This window comes from Leptonychotes weddellii, chromosome 14 (genome assembly GCF_054177405.1).
Source record: "Leptonychotes weddellii isolate Sample4059 chromosome 14, ASM5417740v2, whole genome shotgun sequence".
Lineage (NCBI taxonomy): Eukaryota > Metazoa > Chordata > Mammalia > Carnivora > Phocidae > Leptonychotes > Leptonychotes weddellii.
This window is the reverse complement of record NC_138382.1, coordinates 6808575-6831548: the sequence shown is the minus strand read 5'-3', so window position 1 is coordinate 6831548 and position 22974 is coordinate 6808575. Positions and strand designations below refer to the sequence as shown.

Below are 22974 nucleotides of genomic sequence, written 5' to 3'. Positions count from 1 at the left end.
AAAAAAATTAAAAAAAAAAAACAGATGTTGGTTTTCTTCAACCTTTGTATTCAAATTGATTCATAGCTTGAAAGAAAAGAATTAGAAAGCCAAATTGAAAGAATAGCCTTCTCATAAACCCGTGACTAAGCAGCTGCTGCCAGCGAGCAGAGAGAGAAACCAGGTCACCAGGGCACCGCGGCGGCAGGACCGTGATGGCCGCTTCCCCGCCGGCACCTTCTGCTGGTCCTTCCATCCTGCGCAAGAACCCCAGAGGACCGGGGTCCCTGGCATGCGCTGGTCTTGATGCCGCAGACAAAATAATGTCTCCTAATAAATCTGACATCCAAATGTAGAAAGAATGGAAACTTTAAAGTGTGCTGAATGTGAGAGAGAGGATGTGCCAGTTACAGGAGCATCAGGCCACCTCTCTGACCCAGGAATTTCAGTGTAGGGGGCACACATTTCACAGTCCATAAACTCCACTCTGATACAAAAGTATTTTTAAAAATCTCTATTGCCAGCCCCGGCTCTGCAGTCAGCAGTAAACTTAATAGCTCTTACCTTTGTAAAGAAGAAATGGACTGGGAGGAGGAACTGTTTTTTCTTTACATACTTCTGTTTGATCTTACTTTATTATTTTATGAAAAAGCATCTTGTCTCCCTAACTCCTAATGAATCCTCCTTGGACCAGACCCCAATGACCTCTGTTACTCCGTGGAAAAGCAGATGGTTTACAGTGGTGCTTTAGAATATTCTACGCTCCCCCAGCAGACCATGGCATGCAGATATAGTCTCTCCCAGAAGCCACCCTGTAAAACAGATGTCAGGACGGATGTATCTATAGAGTATTATCAAGAAATTGAGCCTCTAGGGGCGCCTGGGTGGCTCAGTTGGTTAAGCGACTGCCTTTGGCTCAGGTCATGATCCTAGAGTCCCAGGATTGAGTCCTGCATCGGGCTCCCTGCTGAGCAGGGAGTCTGCTTCTCCCTCATGCTCTCTCTCTGTCTCACTCTTTCTCTCTTAAATAAATAAAATAAAATAAATAAATAAAATCTTTTTTTAAAAAAAGAAAGCAATTGTGCCTCTAAAAACATATAGAAATGAACTCTACAGAGTTCAATAAAAGCTGGAAGCCGAGTGGTGGGATCAAAGGGGTGGGTAGACAGTGAGTATGGACATCCCTACCAGCTACATAATTGAGAACCAGCCAAGACAGGGCTATCTAGAGGAGTGGGGAGGACAAGTCCTGGGAATGTCCCTCTCTGGCTCTCTTCATTTGTATGACACTGCTTAGCGAAACTTTTTTTTTTTTTTAAGATTTTATTTATTTATTTGAGAGAGAGAGGGAACACGAGCAGGGGGAGGGGCAGAGGGAGAAGCAGACTCCCTGCTGAGCAGGAAGCCCAATGCCACCCAAGGCTCAATCCCAGGCTCCTGGAATCATGACGAAGGCAGACGCTTAACTGACTGAGCCAGCCAGGTGCCCCAGCCAAACATTTCTATGCAGGAGTGTGACTGCGGCTGTTTCACTGGTCCTAAGCTGTGTGGCACTTTGCATTCTGCCAATCATGCAGGATGGCCATATGGCATCCTATGTCTGTCTGGGATTGGGCAAATTGCAGTGATAGCACACCTATCAAGCAAGTAAACCATCCTATTTCTGAAATACAAACAGTGTGATTTCCTGCCCATAATACCTGCTGTTTCTTAGGGTTTCCCCTAGACATATTCTGTGGTCTTGGTTTGCTGCCAAGGGTCACACTGAGGGCTCTGTATTCTAAAGATCACAGAGCTACTCCTCTAATGCATACAGCCCACTGAAGCTAATTGTCTGAATAGCCATTCGGGCAAAGCGGAAAACCACTGGGCACTCCAGACCATTGAGAAACATTTCTGCAGAGTAGGGACAGCTTGTAAATTTGGGAGAGTTTCCAAAATGTTCTGTTATAGATTGTATCCTTTACTCTTAACTTACCAGGCACTCAGAGATTTTTTTTTTAAGATTTATTTATTTTTTTTGAGAAAGGGAGAGTGGGGGGAGGAGCAGAGAGCAAGAATCTTCAAGCAGACTCCCTGCTGAGCACAGAGCCCGCTGCAGGGACCCCATCTCACGACCCCAAAATCATGACCTGAGTTTAAACCAAGAGTCGGATGCTTAACTGACTGAGCCACCCAGGCACCCCAGGCACTCAGAGATTTTTTTTTTTTTTAAATAGTATTTATTTGTTAACTCCAATCAACTTCAACAAACATATCCTTTAGTAATAAGATGTAAGAAATCAGGTTGGCAGTATTCATTTGTGATTACTGAAGCATGAACATTTCATGGCTGCTTCTGGTTCAAGACATCATTAAATAGTGTGTTGAAAGTAAAGCTGTATTTGGGGTGCCTTTCAATACGAATGCGTAAGTTAAATTCTTCCTGGGCTTTAGAAAACCATTGGGTCGGTCTGGGATTTTAAGCCATTATGCTCTGCTAGACAGGTGAATCTGGACTCAGTCTAGTTTTAACATATTTGTTTGTTTTAATCAGCTAAGTAAATGCTCTCAAAGCAAAAGTGGAGATAAAATCACTACACAGATCAAGAAATAGAATGTTGCTAGCACCCAAAAGCCTTGAGTTCTTTCTCAATTGCAAATGTTTTCTCCTCTCCAAAGGTAAACAATATACTATAGTATGCTTCTTCCTGTTTTCGAACTTAAATGGAATAATGTAACATATTTTCCTCCATATTTGGCATCTTTTATCCATGTAATGTTTGTGAGATTTACCATGTTGTTGCTTGTACTTGCTTTAATTTACTAATGTCTGGTATTCCGTTAAATGAATAGCCCATAATTTCCTTATTCCTTCTACATTTGAAGGAAATGGGTTGTTTGCAATTTGGTGAGATTATGAGTCATATTTTATATCAGAAGGATTAAAAAAATTTTTTTATACTTTAAAGAACAGTTCCCTCACTTAATAGACATAATGAACTGTTCTGAGAGTATGTAGGTATGTTTAATGGGCTACAATTAAAATGACAGAGTTGTAATAACATGCTAACATAACCTCTTAGTGTTGTATTGCAATTCATATTCAAAGGTTAACTTCGGACTAATCACTTGGGACATAAATACTTATTTGCCCAAAGTGCTTCTACACTTAACATGGCAATTGCTGAGGGAAGGGTTCCAAATAATCAAGTAACATTTTGCTAAGTAATCATTTGCCAGATTATTGAGGATTTTTTGAAGGATTGATTTCTCTGCCTGTAAAATGATCAAATATAAGTCCTAGATCAAATATAAGTTCCTTTTTTAAAAAAAGATTTATTTAGGGGTGCCTGGGTGGCTCAGTTGGTTAAGCGACTGCCTTCGGCTCAGGTCATGATCCTGGAGTCCCAGGATCGAGTCCCGCATCGGGCTCCCTGCTCGGCAGGGAGTCTGCTTCTCCCTCTGACCCTCCTCCCTCTCATGCTCTCTGTCTCTCATTCTCTCTCTCTCAAATAAATAAATAAAAAAATAAAATCTTTAAAAAAGATTTATTTATTTGAGGGAGAGAGAAAAAGCACACGTGCACACAGTGGGGAGGGGCAGAGGGAGAGAGAAAGGGAGAGAATCTCCAGCGGACTCCCCACTGAGCTAGAACAACCCAACTCAGGGCTCAATCCCAGGACCCTGAGATCATGACCTGAGCCTAAACCAAGAGTTGGAGGCTTAACCGACTGAGCCACCCAGGTGCCTCCAAATATAAATTGCTTTTGAGACAGGGAAATCAAAGGGACCCCATGACAGAAAAAGCTGGTTTTTTTCCCCCTTGGCTTTTTTTTTTTTTTTTTAAGATTTATTTATTTGACAGAGAGAGAGACAGCGAGAGCAGGAACACAAGCAGGGGGAGTGGGAGAGGGAGAAGCAGGCTTCCCGCGGAGCAGGGAGCCCGATGCGGGGCTCGATCCCAGGATTCTGGGATCATGACCTGAGCCGAAGGCAGACGCTTAACGACTGAGCCACCCAGGCGCCCCCCCCCCCGCCTTGGCTTCTTACCCAGCTTCTATTCTTGCTAGGACCTGCACCCCCCACCCCACCCTACACAGGCCTCAGGAAATGCAAATAGCATATATCCTCCTCATAAGGGACAAGGAGTTAATGATTTGTCTCAAAAAGGTAACATTTAAAGAAAGACAAGTTGAGAATGACCAAAGTTATACGCATATTCCAGACCATAGGTGTTAGACCTCGTGACACCAAGGCCCCTGGCTTCGGGGGATAAGTGACTTATGATGGACACCTGGACCCTGTCCTCGTTCTGACTGGTTCCTGGATGCCTGAGAGGCCACGTGCACCATACCACAATCGTCAGTAAAAACCCTCAGGCCCTATACCAAGACGAGACTCTCTTTTCCTTTCCGAGTCTCCCAGATGCTCCATCTCTGTCTCTCTATGTATCTCCTATAAACTCTGCTTTCACCTCCTGCTGGCTCATGTTGATTTCCACCCTGCATGAAGCCAAGGACCCACCTGGCTGGCCCTGTGGGAGCCCCTCTGGGTCCTTGGACCCCGCCCTGCCTGCATCCCTTTTACAACTTTTTTTTTTCTTTCAGTTAATTGGCTTCTAATGATTTGATTCAGAGCTACTGAAGGAATTGTAAATTGATTTAAGCTCTCACAGTACACTTCAGCAACTCGACTACATTTTACAATGTATTAGCCCCCAAATTTGACTTCTAGAAGTGTGTGTAGAGAATATATGTGTATGGGAAAAATAGGATGAATGCACAGATAAAAGGTTCAAGATGAGTCATTAAGAATTATTTGCAATAGCACAAACAATCGACCTTAAATAGTATAGTCATTAGGCATAATCATAAGGCAACTGTTCTCTTAATTCATGCAACAAATATCTGTCGACTGAATGACATATGAAGGGCCGAGCTCGTGGGAACTCTGCAGTGATCCGCACTGAGAGGTCTCCTGGGTCAGGTCAAGATGGCAGCCGAGGAAGATGCAGAAGTCACCTCCTCCCACAGACACAGGGAAGCTATAGCTACATATGGAAGCTTCCTCTGAAAAAAAAAAAAAAAAAACCGTAAAGGCTGGCCGAGCAACTCCTACAGTTTGGGTAAACGGGAGGGAAACCACATGGAAGCAGGGAGGAGAGGCTGGGACACAGTCCCGCCACGAACCTCACCCCCGGCCCAGCAACGAGCACCAGAAGGGAATTCGAAAGCCAGCACGTCTCCCTGAGGAGCCAAAGGGTCATACCCCACATCTGGAACCCGGACTTTTAGGACCCGCACCTGAGAGCCGAGCCCCCAAAATAGCTAAAACATTTGGAAACCGATGGGACTCACTCTTCGAGAGCCACAGGCTGAAGCCAAACTGAGAGCCGCTCTTGAAGGACTCGCGCGGCAGGGACTTACCACCCCGGGGCTCAGCGACAGCCGGCCGTCCTGTGCAGACTGAAGTGAAAAGGGTTCCTTTGCTCGTAGCAAAGCGTTGGCCCGAGGAGCAGCATCGCATTTCACACACACGCGTGCGCGCAGCACGTCCAGGGCCGGGCTGGCGGGCGCCATCTTGGTTTTTAACCCCCACCTGCCTTTCCGCTTCCGCCCGCGCCGTCTTCCCGCCCGCCGTGGGCCGCACCTGTGCGGCGGCTTTTGCCGCGGCTGCCCCGGGGATGCCCTTGATCGCCTGGCTCTGGAGGCCAGGACGGCTTGCCCTCCTAGGGCTGTGACAATCAGAGAGACAGCTCTGGGCAGGCCACCACCCCCGGGGCACTGCACAGACAGCGGACTAAAACACACCCCAGTCTTGTGGGGAAAGAAGCCTATCTGCTTGTCCAGGAGCTTTGGCCTGGGGAGGCGTGCTTCTGGGTTGGCTCACTTTTAGGGATCGGTGGCGGGGCTCCAGCTTGCCAGTCTCACCCAGAAAGGAGCCTGTACCCTTGTCTGGCACCCTGAGTTTTGTGGCCCGTCCGCAAGGCATGGCTCTGGTGGCCAGCAGGACTTCCGCTCAGGAGTCCCCCGCGGGACTGTAACCAGCGGAGAAAGTTTTTAAACAGCTACCACCCCCCAGGGCACAGCAAGAGGCGACAGACCCAGGATCTCAGTCTCCGTGAAAAAGGCCTATTTGCTTATCATCATAGCTGCAGCCTGGGGAGCAGGCATCTCATTAAAGACACAGAGGTCCCTGAAATCCTGAGGTTTGGAATTATAAAGGGAGACAGACTTCAAGTAAATATTCATCAAAAACATGTATTTAGTGTTAAAAGTGGTTAGTGCTCTGTGCATACACTTTCAACACCTTGAGTTTGGAGACCTCTTTATAGCTTTGCATACAAGTCCTCTGTCAGATATATGATTTGTAAATATTTTCCCCCAGTCTGTGGTGTCAAGAGCTGCGAAGGGTCTGATATTTTAACCTGCTGGCAAACTAACAGGGAGGCTTCCCCTTGGAAGATACCAGCAGGGCACACAAGGCTCCCCGGTTAGAGAGAAAGGACTTTGGAGCTTCATGTTTACAAACCGCCCCCCCCCGCCCCCCCGCCCCCGCCAAAGACCCAGGAGGGGTATGGAAAGACCCAGGTGGGTCCTGCACAGGTAGGGTTGTTTGTGTCACAGCTGAGAAACCCCAGTCATTTTTAAAGTGGGCTGCTAGCAAGCTTGCCCAACCTTTGCCCGGGGGAAGACAACTATCTTTATCATACTGTCAGGAAACAAACATGCCCTCTGCCCCGGAGGGAGCCTTTCTATCTTCCGAGGCTTTTTGCTAAATCTATCTAATCCATTTGCTCAAAACACAGGCAGAAAAATGAGAGAACTGAGGAAAACCTCCTCCCCAATGTAGGACTGATTTTTTCATTCTCTTAGCTGCATCTTTTGGAGAGCAGAACGTTTATTTTTTATGAAGTCTAATTTATCAGTTTGATTTTTTTTATGGATCATCCTTGGAGTCACGGCTAAGATAGATCTGCCTTAGCCAAGATCTCAAAGATTTTCTCTACACTTTCTTCTAAAAGTTTTATAGTTCTGGGTGCCTGGGTGGTGCAGTTGGTTGAGCATCCCGCTCTTGATTTCACCTCAGGTCACGGATTCAGGGCCCTGGAATCGAGCCCTGTGGAGGGCATCGCGCTCAGCGAGGAGTCTACTTCTCTCCTCTTTTTCTCTCCCTCTGTCCCCCCCTCCCCCACCTCTCACACACACACTCTCTCTCTAATAAATAAATCTTTAAAAAATAAAAAGTTTTATAGTTTTAGGTTTTATCTTTCGGTTTATGGTCCTTTTGAGTTCTTTTTTGTGTAGGGGGTGATCAAAACTTTTTTTTAAACATACGGGTGCCTTTTTGAAAGATTCTCCATCGAATTGCCTTTATACATTTGTCAAAAACCAGTGGCCCATAAATGTGTGGGTCCATTCCTGTACTCTTTATTCTTTTCCATTCATCTATTTGACAAATCCGGTTGCTCTATCTTGATTCCAATACCACACTATCTTGGGTAGTGTAGCTTTATAAGAACCTTGAATTTAGGTGTTGGTAGCTCTCCAACTTGGTTCTTCTTTCCAAAGCTGTTTTAGCTAACCTAGATTCTTTGCATTCCCATATAAATTATGAAGTCAGCTTGTCATTGTCTATTAGAAGCTTGCTGGAATTCTGATGGATTATGGTGACTCCATAGATTAAATTGGGGAGAATTAATATCTCAGCAATATTGATTGGGTCTTCTTCATGAACACAGCGGGTCTTTCCATGTAAGTCTTTAATTCTCCCATGCAACGTTTTATAGTTTTCAGTGTACAGACCTTTCACATTTTTTTTTACCAGATTTATCATTAATTATTTCATAATGTTTCTACTTTTTCTTTATTTTTTTGCTTTCAACCTCTTGGAGCGCTTTTCCCAGTATAGAGATCTGTTCTCTTTCAAAAATGCTGTTTGACAATCTTTCCCTTTTAATTGCAATAATAGTGCACTTATTATTTACTTTAATACTAATATTTTTGTGTTCAGACAGCTTGGGCCCAACTTCCCATGTTCCCGGGCACACATGGGATACTTTCCAATCTTAGAGCCAACAACAAACTGATGAAAAATGCGTCTCATCAGCATTGGGAAGCTACTATGTCTAAGGTCCCTCAGCCTAACTACTCTGACATCCAGCCCCTGTGAGAGCGAGCTGACCCCTCCTCCCGGTCCAGATGTTGCTTCAGAGAGAAGCAGAACAGAATCAGACTGGAGTGCCCTTCTGCTCCCTTCCCCTGATTTCAGATACAGTATCCTAAACAATATGGCAGCCATACCATTGATTATGGTGTTCCACAAAAAACAATCTGTGCTTCAGCCAAATGATGAATGGCAGATTTTACACACATTACTTTTAGACCATAATGGAAGGAAAGTATTTGGTGGATTGAATTGAATCAGTTAATGAAAACCGGTAATATTTCTCAGGCTGAGTTCATGTCTTGAAATGTCCAAGTTCCAAAAGAGAAGGAAATGCTATTAAGGACCTTTGGTGGGAAGAATAGTATAACCAAAGTGCACTAATTACAGGATATATTTGAAAGACTTCAGATTTTTAAAAGAAACCAAGTACAAAAATAAGGCTGGAAACTGGGAACTCCATTTTTTTGTACAGAAGTTCCAAATATTTCACAAGTGTTTATGCAACATAAAAATGCTCAGATTGGTTAGATTCATTTTCTTCCTAGCATAGTACTGCCTCTTCTATTGACGTTAATTCTGTCTGCCTTTTCTTTCATTTGTTTATTAACTAACATTGTTTTGGTACATTTCTATGTTACTGGATTAAATGTCCACATAAGTTAGAATGATTTTGGTGTTTCTGTGGGCTAAGATGTCAATATTTTTGCTTCAGAAGTAACTTTGTACTATGACTTGAAAGCACCATGCTGGGGATTCCCAAAAGGATATTTTCTGTCTTGCATTTCTATCTTTTAAAGAAATCAAAATAAACTGGCTATTCCATATTCTAGGAGGAGGCCCCCCCCCACACACAATCATTTAAAAAAATGTTTGCAAGGTAAAAAAAATGTTTTAAATTTGATTGTGGTGGTGGTTACATGCCTGTGTGTGTTTGTCAAAACTCAGTAATGCATACTGAAAATGATAAATTTTTCTGTATGTAACTATATAATTCGAAGAAGAATTAAATGGGGGCAGGGCATCTCCTTAAGTGTATTAAAATGAATTTTAATAAGCTATTTCAATCTAAGCAAGGAACTTGGGTGCCAAATATCAATGTCAAGTGACATAAAACAAACACATTACAAACATCCAAAAATCTGGACTTACAACGGGGACCGTTGACAGCTTCTGAAATTAAACAGCATTCAGTCACTAACTTTCTTTGAGGGTAAGATTTGTACCCTGCTGGGCTTATAATTCTGTTTTCTCTTTTTGTGCTGTTCATGTGTAAATATTGCTAATTTCATTTGACACAAAAACGGAAAACAATTTTGTTTCGAAGCTAGTCAATGACACAGAGACTACCCTCTAGATGAGGCAGGCAGTGCATTCTGAGCTTCCTGGCAACGATTTGAGGGGGGGTAAAAAATCAAGGCATTTCAAATGTATTTGTAACAAGGAAACAAATTTATTGATTTTAAAAGACAAGACACCATTTTGTTTTGAAAAACACAAGAAAGCTAGCCTGAGTTCAAGTCTGAAATATTCAGAAAAATCCTACTAATATCTTTAGTATGTTCCAGTCATTTGTTTAAACAACACACTAAAAGTTAATATATATTTTTATAATTATAAAAGTTCCCCAGTTATTGTACAGTACACAATACAAATCGCCCACAAACTATTATTTAGCTCCTGCCAATTTTGAGAGGACATGATATACTAAAAGATTTAGCATTTCTCACAAAAATCACATCAGGAAATACGTATTTACAAAATCAAATACATTATACAAAAAACCATCACATGTTATTCGGTAAAGATGTTTTTAAATAATTAAAAAGTTTATTCAACTGTAGTCCAAAAACTGGAAAAGAACATTACATTATCTCACACATACAATCTCTACAAAAGTTGCTTACCTCATTTACATAATATATTCAGTCGATTGTAAAATAAATGTTCAAATATCTCCTAGTGTTACTATGTTTCTGTGCTTGTGGGACTGAATAATGTAATCTGCCACTTACTAAGTGAAATTTAAATGATGGCACTTAAAAAAAAATACAGTATTTTAAAAAAACACAATGAAAGTTTTACCTAGAAGGTACGAAAGCCCTGAGTGATAGCGGAATTACTGATTGGTAAGCACTACAATTAACCTAATTAAAAGTTTACCACCCCAGGCACAAATTTCCAAGTTTTCTCAAGGCACTCACTTAAAGTTTCTGTAACCAACGCATTGGTCACCACCATAGGTCCCAATTGATGATGGAGATGAGTAGCGAAAAAAATTTGCTTTGGTACAAAAGATGCTTTTTAAACGAATAAAATTCAATACCTCCTTTATTGGGTCATTTAAAATTGTGGTTAGCAGGTTAAAACAAGACAATCGTTCGTTCAAAACTATTAATTCATTGAAGGAAAAATTTACTCGGTTATTAACAGTCAATGGGAGTTTTAATTTTTTCCTTCCTCCCCCAGAATCAGAATTCTTCTAACAGAGATTTGTTGTCCTCATTATCGAGCTACGTAACAATTCTTACCAAAAGATTTCATTACTCAGGGCTTCCAATCCCAACATCATAATTTATTTTAAAAAGAAAGGAAAGAGGGGGGAAAAATAAAGAATCAAATACCGGAACCAAATAAAAGAAGAGACGAAACACATTTTTTGAAAATAAGACGTATTACCAATTACTTCAAACAAAAGAAAAAAAATCCTAGGCAGTCACTTTGTAAGTGGCTTTTACTATTTAAGTAAAATTGGTAAACTAAACTCAGGTCTACTGGCACATAAAATCACTAGCAGCAATGATCAGAGCATGCAAACTGAGAAGCATTTACAGTAAATCATCATGAAGAATTCAAAAGAAGAGAGTCAAATTAAAACCCTTTGAGTATTGCATGTTAACACATGAGTAATTTGCATGGTTTGACTTCCTACACTGTCTAAAAAGCAATGTTTTTACGGCAAACTTGCACTATGCTATGGATGTCCCTTCATCAGACATCGGAATAGGTTACACTCTTAGGCGGCGCCCGGCGAGGGCTGCGCAAGCGCATCTGCAGACGACACACGTTCCGTCACGCGGGGGACTAAAGGGGGATCAAGGGCACGCAGAGCGTCCCTTGAACCAACTCTGCAACTGTGTAAGCGGACTGGCATTTACCCAGATCAGAAGCAGTCGTCATGGCATCTCCTGACAGATGAGCTGAAAATCGAGTGCTTTGCTCTCCATTCTATCTACGTCTAATTTTTTTGACCAAGTGTAATAAAGTTTTGGAGCATAGGTAAAATTATGCCCTGTATGAAATTCCCAAACAATATTATTTTATGAGCGATCTAACTCCAAATAGCTTACCTGCCCCCAAAGAGTTCAGCTTTTCTTTTTCCACTCGAACTCATTTCTTCCTAAGGCTTCACTTACAATTGTACTTTTCTAAAGCTAAATAAACAAGATCTTTTGTTTTGTTTTGGGAAAGGTAAAAAAAAAAAAAAAGAAAGAAAGAAATGTAACCCTTTCTTTATCATACCTTTTAAAGGCAATCTAGGTACTTTCAATGTGCAGAGACCAGTTAAGACATAGGTCCACAGGCCCATGTATCTGTCCTCCTTTTCTAGAGTCATGATGTGATGCTAGAAAAGTTGATTTTTTTTCTGTAAACAGTACACTTACTTAGATGGCAGTGAATATTTGGGAATAAATATATCAAGCCCTCTTGAAGAAGAAAATTAAGAGTTGTATATAAAATGCAAGTGTTCAGCATGGAAACACTTTCTTTTCCTACCCCCCCCCTTTAAAAAAACAGCATAATTAGACATTTGGATATAGAGTATATTTTACCGGTCTAAGTCTAAATAAATGATCTGAAAGGCTTTTGTCCCCCATTGTATATCTTACAATGCTCAAAGGGTTAATACAAGGCATTACATCAAAGGGGTTTTCTAATACTAGAACTAAGCACTGAATTAATGCTTCTATTCCAGTTTTTAAAAAAAATCACCAAACTTGCAGAAATACTAGGATTCCATTCATTGATTTGTTCTAACCATATACATGGAGGTTGATCTGATCTAGTGACAAGCCCAATTTTCATAGCACTGCATGTCCGCCCCTCTCCCCATCGTTCTGGTGTGATTCATCGAAATCAGAAGTTCTGATTTGTCCTGATTTCCATGTTTTGATAGTTGGTGTTTTCTCACCAAGAACGGGGGGCGGGGGGGAAGGGAAGATTCTACCAAAGGTCAATTTGTTGTCTATAACCACTGCCTCAAATTGTACAGAAAGGTGACTTGCCAGAGTTTTTTTTTTTTTTTTTGACTTTCTACTTGTGTCCACACAGAGAGGACCAACATCACAGTGACACACATTTTTTTTTCTTTTACACTAATGTTTCAAGCACAGCATCATTTTAGACATTTCAAATATATCATCTGAATAATTTTTTTTTAATTTGAAAATGCATCACGTTCAGCACTTCTAGGGAAGTGCGTTCATGTAAAAAAGGTTCATGATGACAGCAATGAAATCAGAGTCATTCCTGAATGACTTCGACAGCATATGCCACAAGGACGTATTCATTTTGACTCATCTACTACAAATCGAAGGCAGTCAATGTTGCACACTACTAATTTCAGGTATGCAGTGTTAAAACCATTTTCTAAAATTTACTTTTGTTTTTAAAGGACACCATCTAAAGAGAGGTGCATGAACCGTGCTATACAGTACAAGAAAAAGCACAAAAAGGAAAGCAGATTTCTGAAAAGGCAGTAAGACTTAAATAGTCAGTCCAAACATGGTTTGGATGAGAATCCTGAAAAAGTGACCAGCCATTTGAGAGCCAAAGAAAAATTTCAAAACTGGGCCCTGTGTTTCCAAGGAGGTGTTTCCCCTATTTCACCCCATTGTTCACTGGCTTTATGAATGCGAATCTTCTGGGTACGATTCTCAAAAGTATGTATGTGAAGATCAAACCATACCCAGGACACTCAATCCTATTTTATGGAAGTATCTTTTCTGAAACTTACAAATAGCCAACATGCCTTCCTTACATCTTCCTTGCTGAAAGTGTAGCACTTGGTCTATGTAGATACTTTTCATGACTAGTGGGTTTGGTTACAATGTCAAGAAATATTAAGAAGTCCTTACCATGTATACTTGTCACTTGTCAATAAATCTACTCTGAGAGTATTAGTGTCTGTCTTCCTTAGAAAAGTCACAGTTTCAATGAATGAAACAAATGAAAACCAAACATCAAATAAATGCAATAAAGGGGATTGTTCCAATTGCCTCAAATGTACAAATTATGAGGTTTGAATTCTATCTCACAGTTCAAATTTGAGATTGGTTGAGATGTCTGTGTCTGATTGTAGAGGTGTTCTTGTCTTACTGTAGACTACAGATCACCAGAAATAGCACAGACTATAGACTGTAGATGCTCTCTTTGTCTGTTGGTTTGGAACTGTCTGCCCTCGTCACAGATGAACGCTTCTGTGTTCGTAAAGGAGATCAGGAGGTTTCTACTGAGTCAAGCTGAAATGCAGTAATATTTATTAATTTCTAATCTGTCCTGATGGAGAACAAACCATGAACAATTGGAAGAAATGTTGAATCCTGGAGGGTCCCCAATCCCTACCTTTCATCACCCTAAATTTGCCCATTATTATCAGATTCCTCTAATGACACAAATATATCCAACAGTAAACAATGATAATAAATACACTGAAAATCGTTCCATAAACGAGGTGAAACCAGCAAATACATTTGGTCCGATACAGATAGAGTGGGTTCTGGGGCTGATGGACATGGAGAGGAAAGCGAAAAAGCTTTTCAGAAAGGAGAGTCGAAATTAAGAGTGTCTTTGTCATTTTGTGATTTTAATTTTACCTGTAAACGTTCCCTAATGCACAATGAAATAGATATGCGGTCTTCCGAGTGAAGGTGTTTTGTTTGTTTGTTTGTTTGTTTGCCTTTTTGTGTGCGTGATGGTGCAAATTTGTCGCCTTTTGGGGGGAGAAAAAAGGGAAATGGTCATTTCAATGATATTTGGATGAGGTGATGGGAGAATGCAAGTGAAGACTTCCAAATACATGAGATGAGTCATATGAAATTTGAATCCATTTAAAAAATAACATCTAGAACCTTTAAAGTTTACTTAAGAAACTTTGTTGATCTTAGTTTTGTGAATGGCCTAAGGCAATTGAGCAACAGCACGCTACCCAATGAGCCATTTGGTATTTTTAACTTTACAGATTGGCTCACCCTCTGCTTTCCAACCCCCCACCCCCACCCCAGTGAAACTGTAAAGATAAACATCTTGAGTTTAATATAGGCCTCATTAATCATCTGTAAATCATTTTGTGCTTTCCCTTTTGTTTTTTTGTTTTTGTTTTTTTTTGGCTTTATGTGTTTATGTATTCATTTATTTTTGCTGATCAGCTTTTTAAAAACTACTTAAATGAATCGATGTGCCTGTTTTTTTGTTGCTGTTAATAACTTGAGCGCTTAAAAGAACCTTGGCTTTTCATGTAAATTCATATGGGGATGGGTGTATCCTGTCTAGGACCTCACCTGACTTTGCAGCTGACCCCTGCCCACGGGCACTCGTGTGCGCTGTGGACACACAGACACCAAGACACAGACCAAAAAAAACAAAACAAAACCAAAACATTGAGACTGAAAAGATGCACTTCGGTAAGTACCTGCTTACTTTGTTAACTTTCTTAAATGATAACTAGATAAAAATGGCCTAAAACATATATGATTTTATGTGACAAGTTGGTAATTAAAACTAGTCTGCTATTCCACACCCTTAAGCAATCTGATTTGTAATCAAGTAATGTTCAGCTCTATGAACAAAAAGTCCATCCGTGGTCACTCGGAGAGGGGAATTGGTTTTTTTTTTTTGTCTTTTTGTTTTGCTCTGCTTGCCCTAAATTTCCTTTGAGGAACATGTGACCTGTCCTCACTTCGGGAATCTGAACATGACAGGCACACCTTGTCAAATGGATTGAAGAGGAATTCACATGAACAAAATAAGCCTTACTAAACCGTAGCTTCAGTTCTGTTTTAAGGCACCATGTAATAGCCGAGGTACGATGATCCCTGATGTACATTCTTCAATGGCACTGGTCCATCCAGCCACCTATCCAAATCCTACCGAATTGGGGATAAGCAACAGTGTGGTGTGCCAGGTACACTGCCTTCAGGTTCTGTTTAAAATTTAAATCCACATACTTTAGAAACCAGGAAATATTTTTGAAGGAAATCACGATATGCAGGTTGCTACATTCCTTGCATTCTATAAATTTTCTTCTATAATAGCAGCATATTGAACTACTATTAGGAAAAAGACCTGGAATAAAAGAAAGTCATCCAAATGGAATGGTTTCCTGTATGTCCAGCTCAGCATAAGTAGCATGTACACTTAAAAAAAAACAAAACAAAACAAAAAAAAGTCAAGTCATTTTTTTTTTCAGCTTCAGTATCTAACTATCACAGCCCCACTCAACAGCAGAATGCATCTGTGCAGTGGTCCCAAATACAGAATCAGTAGTCTTTAAACAGAGGAATTGGTATGCAAATAACGGTTAAAATTCAATGTTTAACGGAAGCTTGCATTAATATGGTTTAATAATTATGTACACAAATTATGTACATATTAGCATAATCTCTTGCAGTTCTGTCATTTACTCTGAACTGATAAATGCACAGCTCAATTTTTCTCCAGAGAAAAACAGATGACCTTCCCAACCCTCTAGCACTGTAATAAAAATTCTCTGTATTCTCTCTCTGTACCAAAGTGTTATCAAAATCCTGTCTTGTGGTTCTGTCCAATGAAAAGCACCTTTCAAAAGCAAATGTGATGCATCTGCTGCCAAATGGGCATGCCTCCAGTGTAAATCAAAGAAATTCATTTCTTTTGATATTTCACAGAAGTGCATCTAATTAAAAACTTACACATGAAATCATACACCAAGACTAACAATCAACAATAAAATATTTTAAGCTACAAAAAAAATGTAAATTACTTTTTAATTATAAGAAAACAAAAACATTGGCATTAAGTGTGGTAAAAATCCTTCTTGACACCTGAAACTAAAGGAAAAAAAAAAAAGAACTTATTATTTAGAGGCAAATGATTTTTTTTTTTTACGTTAAAAAAAAAGAGAGAGAGAGAGAGAAAGAGAGAGAGACCTGGCAAAATACATACACCCATTCCATTTCACAACTCCAAAAAGGTAATGTTCAGCACAGATAGAATTTGACAACAGTCGACCTTCAGGCTTATTCAATTTTCACCTTAAGCCCAATCTATCAACAGGGGTAATGTTAGCTGGAAAAATACGCTTTAATGTTCCTTAGACCGCAGTGTAGGTGTTTCCGGTGGCGCTGCACTGCCTGATAGTCTGAGTACTCGTGACGATGTGCTCGCTGTGGATGGGATTCAGGAGGCTGGGCTGCACGCCGCTCTCCAGCACCTGCGTCATGCAGCCCACCGGAAACGCCTGGTTCAGCTCCGTCTTCTCTCTTTTGGCTTGCGGTTCCGAAGAGTCATCCAGTTCTTCATCCATTTCGCTTTCCACTTCGCTGCCTTCGTCTGCACAAACGACACCAAGACCGTATTACCGGAAGACGCCCCGGCTGACAGCGAGCAACGCGTCAGCTCGGCCCGGGCACAGAGCTTGCGCGTCTTGGCCCCGTGCATCTCATTGGGTATCAGCGCGCTCCTCGCGCGCCCACAGTCCTTTCCAACGCGGCAACAGTAACTGAGTGGTGGCTAGTCTGTGAGTGACACTTCTAAGAGTTCTCTTAAGAAGACCTCTGGGACTCCCTGAAGTTTTTGGATTAAGTAGTTGGCATCATTTGAGTCATCCTAACGTAGTCACTTGGGTAGGCTATGCTGCTTTGGGGATGAGCTGAAACACGCTAAGGGAGGGAGGGAAATTCTCAGTCTCCTTTGAAATCTACACTAGATATAAATTTCACCTGTGCCCATGTTTATATAGGTGAGGCTTATGTTGATTCACAAAATAACAACATGCTTAAGCAAGGGCTAGTGTATAGAGTTTTCGGTGCCCTTGAATGTTGTAGATGACAATATTAAATAGGCCCTTAAAAATATACTGAGGCAGCACTATCAGATTAAAAATGCACGATGGATTTCCGTTCCTGGCAACACTGACATTCACTGTTAATAGCCGATATTCACTTCTGGAAATTAAATGTATTAAGTAGTCGTTGTCACCTCCACATTTTAACACATTTTATGTTAACCAAGACATCATTATAATGGACTCCCACTTCATTTTTTTCCAGCACGTACTGTTAAAATTCAAAAGTACAGTAGAGAGAGAAAATGCTCATACACAACTTTACCACTATGCAAGGTTCTCCTCAAAAGACTGTAGAGAACACCTCCCCGTCAGCGATAATTTTTAAACAGTGGGGACTAGATTTCTGCCTTAAAAGTCTAAAGAGTTAGGCGCCTGGGTGGCTCAGTCGTTAAGCGTCTGCCTTCGGCTGAGGTCATGATCCCAGGGTCCTGGGATCGAGTCCCGCATCGGGCTCCCTGCTCCGCGGGAAGCCTGCTTCTCCTCCCATTCCCCCTGCTTGTGTTCCCTCTCTCGCTGTGTCTCTCTCTGTCAAATAAATAAATAAAATCTTTAAAAAAAAAAAATTCTAGAGAGTTTTTACTTCACCTTCCACATGTTTTACTGTTAAAAAAAAAAGATCATTGTTTCAAATTTCCGTTTGAATCGAAAATTGTTTAACTGCATCGAATACTTCATCTGTAACTAAAATATATCTATACTTCACTATGAAACTTTTGACTTTATGAACATGCAGTGAATGTTTAACCACTATCTCTTCAGTCCGATTAGGTTGGACTCTTTCTAAGGGCTGTTGAATGGAGTTGTACCATTTGGAGCACACACCTCCAGAAGTCCCTGCTAACAAATGGGCCCCTTGACTTGTCTTCCCTCATTAATATTATCTTACCATTGGGGCAAAGCTGGTTCCAGAGAAGAGTTATGAGGAGGAACGGGGCCTCCACACATAGTTGCACACGTTGTGCTGTGGTTACCAGCAACACTATCTCCTGAGAAGTGGGACGTGTGACTGAAAAGGCTGACATGAGGTTTCTTGACCAGAAAGGACGTGCCGCATTATTGAGAGGTAAACACAGAAGTGCTCTTAGCTGAGGCTCACCTACTTTATCCTGTTACCTTTTTGCCTCTCTGGAGAACGGACTTTATAATAACAGGGCTTGTCAGAAGAAGCACATCCAGAAGGAATGTGGGCTGATTCAGGGAAAGGGGTGCATTGGGTAGACATTTGCTTCATGAAGATGGTATAATTGAAACACGTTTGTATGACACATTTTGGGTCTGTTTTTGTATTTGCTTCTATTTAAACAAACAAACAAACGAAAACCTGGAAAAATCCTCACATTAAATTCTTAATGATGGTTCTCTCCTAGGGTTGTGACTTATGAAATTTACTTGTCATAGTTTCTAAATCTCTGTATTAATTTGAAATTTTTATATAGAGCTAAAATGACTTTTATTATCAGGAAAAAAAAAATGAAAATTCTCATTCTGTGGAAAAAGCCCACCAGAATTCTTGAAGATTTCACATTCAAGCCTCAGGCCCTGACTAGGCCAGTTTGGCCATATCTCAAGAAGCACCGGGTCAGGGGGTGAATGGGACCAGCGAGGCCACCCCAATGTGTGGATAAATCACACTGCTTCACGGTTCCCTCGCTGCCAACATTTCTGTGCCTGAGAAATAGTGTGAAATTAATAAAAGAAATAGCACTGAAAGAAAAAAAAATCCTTTCAAGCAGGTAGTGAGTGAAGAGAGTGGAGAGACTACGTGTCGTGGGTAGAAATGGCAATGGGATAACGGGCTGAACAAACCTAAGTGCCCCAAGGCCACTTCTCTCTGGGTCCACTTGTGGGTGATGGGGTTCCTATGGATAGGCTACAAAGCAATCCACAAAAAAGCAAGCCCTCTCTCCACATCTAAGGGCAAATTAATGCCATTTCATAGATATTTTATGCCCTCATAAAGACTCAAAGACATTTTCTAGAAACATCCTCAAGGTTATAGAAATTTGGTACACAGAAACTAAAATGAGGTGCTATTGGAGTTGACTCAAGACTTGGTTTTGGTCCAGCACTTCACAGAGAAGCCTGGCGGCCATTCCATGGCCAAGGAGAACACGCTTGCGCACTTTGCACACGGAATGGAATCCTCAAGTGTGACCCCTCAGGCTTTGGTCGGTGCATCGGCAAGGTTGCCTTATGCTGGCCATGGCTTTCAACACTCACCTTCCTTGCTCTGAAATTACAAACTAGTATCACTAATTCACCTTCCTGACTGTCCCTGGGTTAATCGCAGAGACTATGTATTTGCAGCAGGAATGGCTTTGGGCTGTTATTTTCTACCCGCCCTGCTTGGCTATGATGCCTATTACTAAAACAGGAATTCATGCATGCCCCACTGGTCACAGAGGCTGACAGGAGCTTAACCTGGGAGTGAGACTGATTCCTTAGGATTTCCGCCAGCACGTTCACGTTTTCCACCACCGAGGAGGCATGGAGGCTGGCCACAAGTACCTCGGGGCAGGAGGCTCCAGAGAACCCCGCTCCCCAAGCCCTTCCTCCGGCCTGTTTCCCCACTAGCTCTGGCTTTGTCCTGGAAGGGCTTATTGTGCAGTTTTCCTCCATCTGGGCATTCTGTCCTTGACTCCAGAACTCAGTTCCTTAAAACCTCAGGATATCTTTACTTTTTTGTTTCTGTTTCTGGTGGTTTTTCTTTTTTGTTGTTTTTTGTTTTTTTTTTTTTGTTTTTTTGTTGTCTTTTTTTTTTAAGAAAGGCCTATATTTTCTGCAGTGTTTGCTTATTAAACATTTTACTTTTTTTTTTTTTTTTAACTGAGCTGGTACGTTTATTAGGATGGTTTTTCTTTGCATGTGCTCTATCCCAACCTCATTTCCCCAAAGCCCTGTTCCTTTTCCTGTGTGGTTTTGTAGATCCTAAGTTCCTTCAGGAATACACATCTGAATGGCATCTTAGCTGAGTGGTAATGCTGGCTTTAAAAATCTGAGAAGTCTGCGGCTGATCCTTTTCATCTGTCCCACTGCTGATCTTGCTTTTTACGGTAAACTTCCTTGCTATCTCTGAGCTATTTTTCCAGTGAAAAGTATGAATTGGTGAGAAGGGGAAGGCTGAGAAATCTTTCCTCCTGCCGAGTAGGCCTTCAATAAAATTTTATCACTTTTCTCCAGGACTCTGGCGACGGTCAGAAATAATTTCTTGTTACCTGTAATGAACTGCAAGTGAAAGTCGTGCAGAGTTTGCAATTGCATTTAAATTCAATTCTTGCATTTAATATCCCTCACATAAAGAAGGCACAGAAATGGAGAAATAAACAATGAGGATTCCAAGAGACGTAACTGTCCTATTCCTGTAGGGTTATGTGGCCATTTCCGCAGAATAACAATACCGTAGGCACACACCACATTTTCCCCTACGGGAATTTCTCAAAGAAGTCCTTAAAAATGTACATTATTTTCACTTCTTACCTTTATCCAGATTTCCAGGAGAAACAGCATTTAAATCACCAAACTGTAAAACAATAGTCATTTGGGCAACAGTTACTACCAGGTAGAATAAAATAATATTCTATCAGTCTGTGGTAAAAACACAAGGAAGACTTTTTTAAAACTGTATACCAGTGCCCATTTTGATCTCTAACTACCCGGGTCACCTAATTTTCCAATCAGACTTGTCAAATTTGAACAGTTTAAATTGTGTCACAATTTAGCTGTCTTGGCCTCTTTGCAAAGGATAACAATTTTCTCTGCTTTCCGTGCTCCATTTTACTTTTTATTATTATTTCAACTTAGCAGTAAAGAAATGGGGGCCTGGCTGGCCTCGAGAAGTTGGACGTGGTGGGATAAATTTGGAAATTTGGTGAAGCAGGACATGTCAGCTCCACCACTCATGGGCAGTCTGAAAGTCCCTGCCTGGGGCCGGGTGGGGACTTGACAGAAACTTGGTCCAGCCGCTTGGCTGAACTCTCTCTTTAAAGCTTTCACTAGGAGACATGAAAAACATAGTGGCAACCCCAAAGTTCAGAGTATTTATGTTTTAAAAATCTTTGAGACTTCTCGGCTTGTAATTTGATGTTCTTATTTACTAAAATACCAGGGTCCCATTTTAAAAAAGAAAGGCATCTGCTTGTTACTAATGCAACAAAGAGCTTAAAACAATATGGAACAATTAATAACCTTCAGCTTAGATTCTGTTTTCTATCTTGGTTCAAAGCTTAATGATATTTTTACCAGGAGGAAATGGATTTTGAGAGTCTCAGAGTGAACAAAGATGGATACTCTCAAAAAAAAAAAAAAAAAAAAAGGAATAGCAGAGGTAACCAAGTTGATCAGAAAAAGGTAAAGAGAAACCTCAAAGCATCCACTTTTTAAACGAACATTACTTTTTGAAAAGCTGAAGATTCAGAATAAGTCATTATAGAAATTCAGAGTTCTCAAGAGGCTTAGAAAGGGTGAGACAGAAATTCTACTTACATTCAGAAGTTTGCTTATAAAGAGTTCCATGATAGGAGTATTTTTTTCATCTACAAGGTATGTCTATAAAGTAATAAAACTGATCTTATTTTGCAAACATACACACACATTTTTTTTTTTTTTTAACCTACACATGTATTGTTCTTCCTAGTAGCTACCTTGGGAGCTTAGACATTTATTCCAAGGTCCAAGGTTCTGGAATTCCTCTTTACCAATCAATTTCAAGAGTTAGTTTATGTATCATTCAAGAAAGCCCATTTTGTTTTTTTATATCCAATTGTGCCTGCAAATAACACTCCAAATTGTACTGATTGCCCTTGATCCTGAGATGATTTCTGACTACTCATCAAAATCAAATTCACCTCTGCCACAATTCAGGATATTCAAAATACTATGTCATTTAACTCTATTATTTCTCAGCAGTTCAGAAGAGGTTTAAAAAGAGGCATGCCACAATATTTTAAGCTACAGCAGCGTGACTGGAACAAATGTGTAGCCTTCCCCAGGTGACTGCTTTCGAGGGGGCAAGGGCCTCCTGGGTCCATAATTTCCAGAACGGTTTTTGGAAAAATTGTCCCATTACTTTATAGTTACATCCCACTGGGCAACAAATATAAAATCATAAATACTGATCTGTTGTTTTGTAGTTGTTCCTGATCACATGGGTCAGAACCTTGTGTTAATCCAAATAAAAATCACAGTTTGAATTATGTAAAATTTCTTGAATTAAAGAATACAAGCAACAAAAAAAATCAATGGGACCCTTTATCTATTTTTGGTATTATTTAAATATTTTAGAACTATAAACAGAGAATGCCCAAAGCTGAAGGATCCTTTATAAGTTATTTCTAATTGATGTAACACAATAAGATTTATGTTTCTTTTAAATGAATACTTAATAACACTTAAGATCCAATTCTAGAGACAAGGTGGCAGTGATGAGTCTTCAACATTCCTATATACCTAGAAAAAGTGAACATTCCATTTGTTTTTGAAAAATCTCAAGAAGTTCTTTGAGACTAAATTCTTATTGCCATTAGTAATCAATAATGTCACACAAAGGAGCTAAAACCAAACCCTGGACCTACTTGGAAATTTTCTCCAAAAGAAACTGATTTTGGCTGCTATTTAACTGCAAATGTGGCAACTTCCTTAATACAAAGGTTTTCCTTTGAACGTTTCTGCTTAATCTGAACGAATACATTTGATTATTCGGGATGCTAAAAATAAAAAAACCCCACAATGATCAACATATGAGT

The 22974-nt window shown here is 40.6% G+C and overlaps 2 protein-coding genes across 7 annotated transcripts in view; both read right to left on the bottom strand.

Moving 5' to 3' along the window:
* The window catches only part of LOC102732378 (histone-arginine methyltransferase CARM1-like), a 218199-nt gene extending 212661 nt beyond the window's left edge, over positions 1-5538 (bottom strand). For both annotated transcript variants that reach the window (XM_081802795.1, XM_081802796.1), the window contains exon 1: positions 5388-5538. In XM_081802795.1, the coding sequence (XP_081658921.1) occupies positions 5388-5487 (100 nt within the window). In that variant the 5' untranslated portion in view covers positions 5488-5538. The remainder of the gene's footprint in view (positions 1-5387) is intronic.
* Positions 5539-16137: 10599 nt separating this feature from the next.
* Positions 16138-22974, bottom strand: part of RFX3 (regulatory factor X3) — a 281571-nt gene continuing 274734 nt past the window's right edge. For all 5 annotated transcript variants that reach the window (XM_081802793.1, XM_081802790.1, XM_006739897.3 and 2 more), the window contains 2 exons: positions 20711-20753; positions 16138-16716 (listed from right to left, as the gene is read on the bottom strand). In XM_081802793.1, coding sequence (XP_081658919.1) covers positions 16478-16716; positions 20711-20753 — 282 coding nt within the window. In that variant the 3' untranslated portion in view covers positions 16138-16477. The remainder of the gene's footprint in view (positions 16717-20710; positions 20754-22974) is intronic.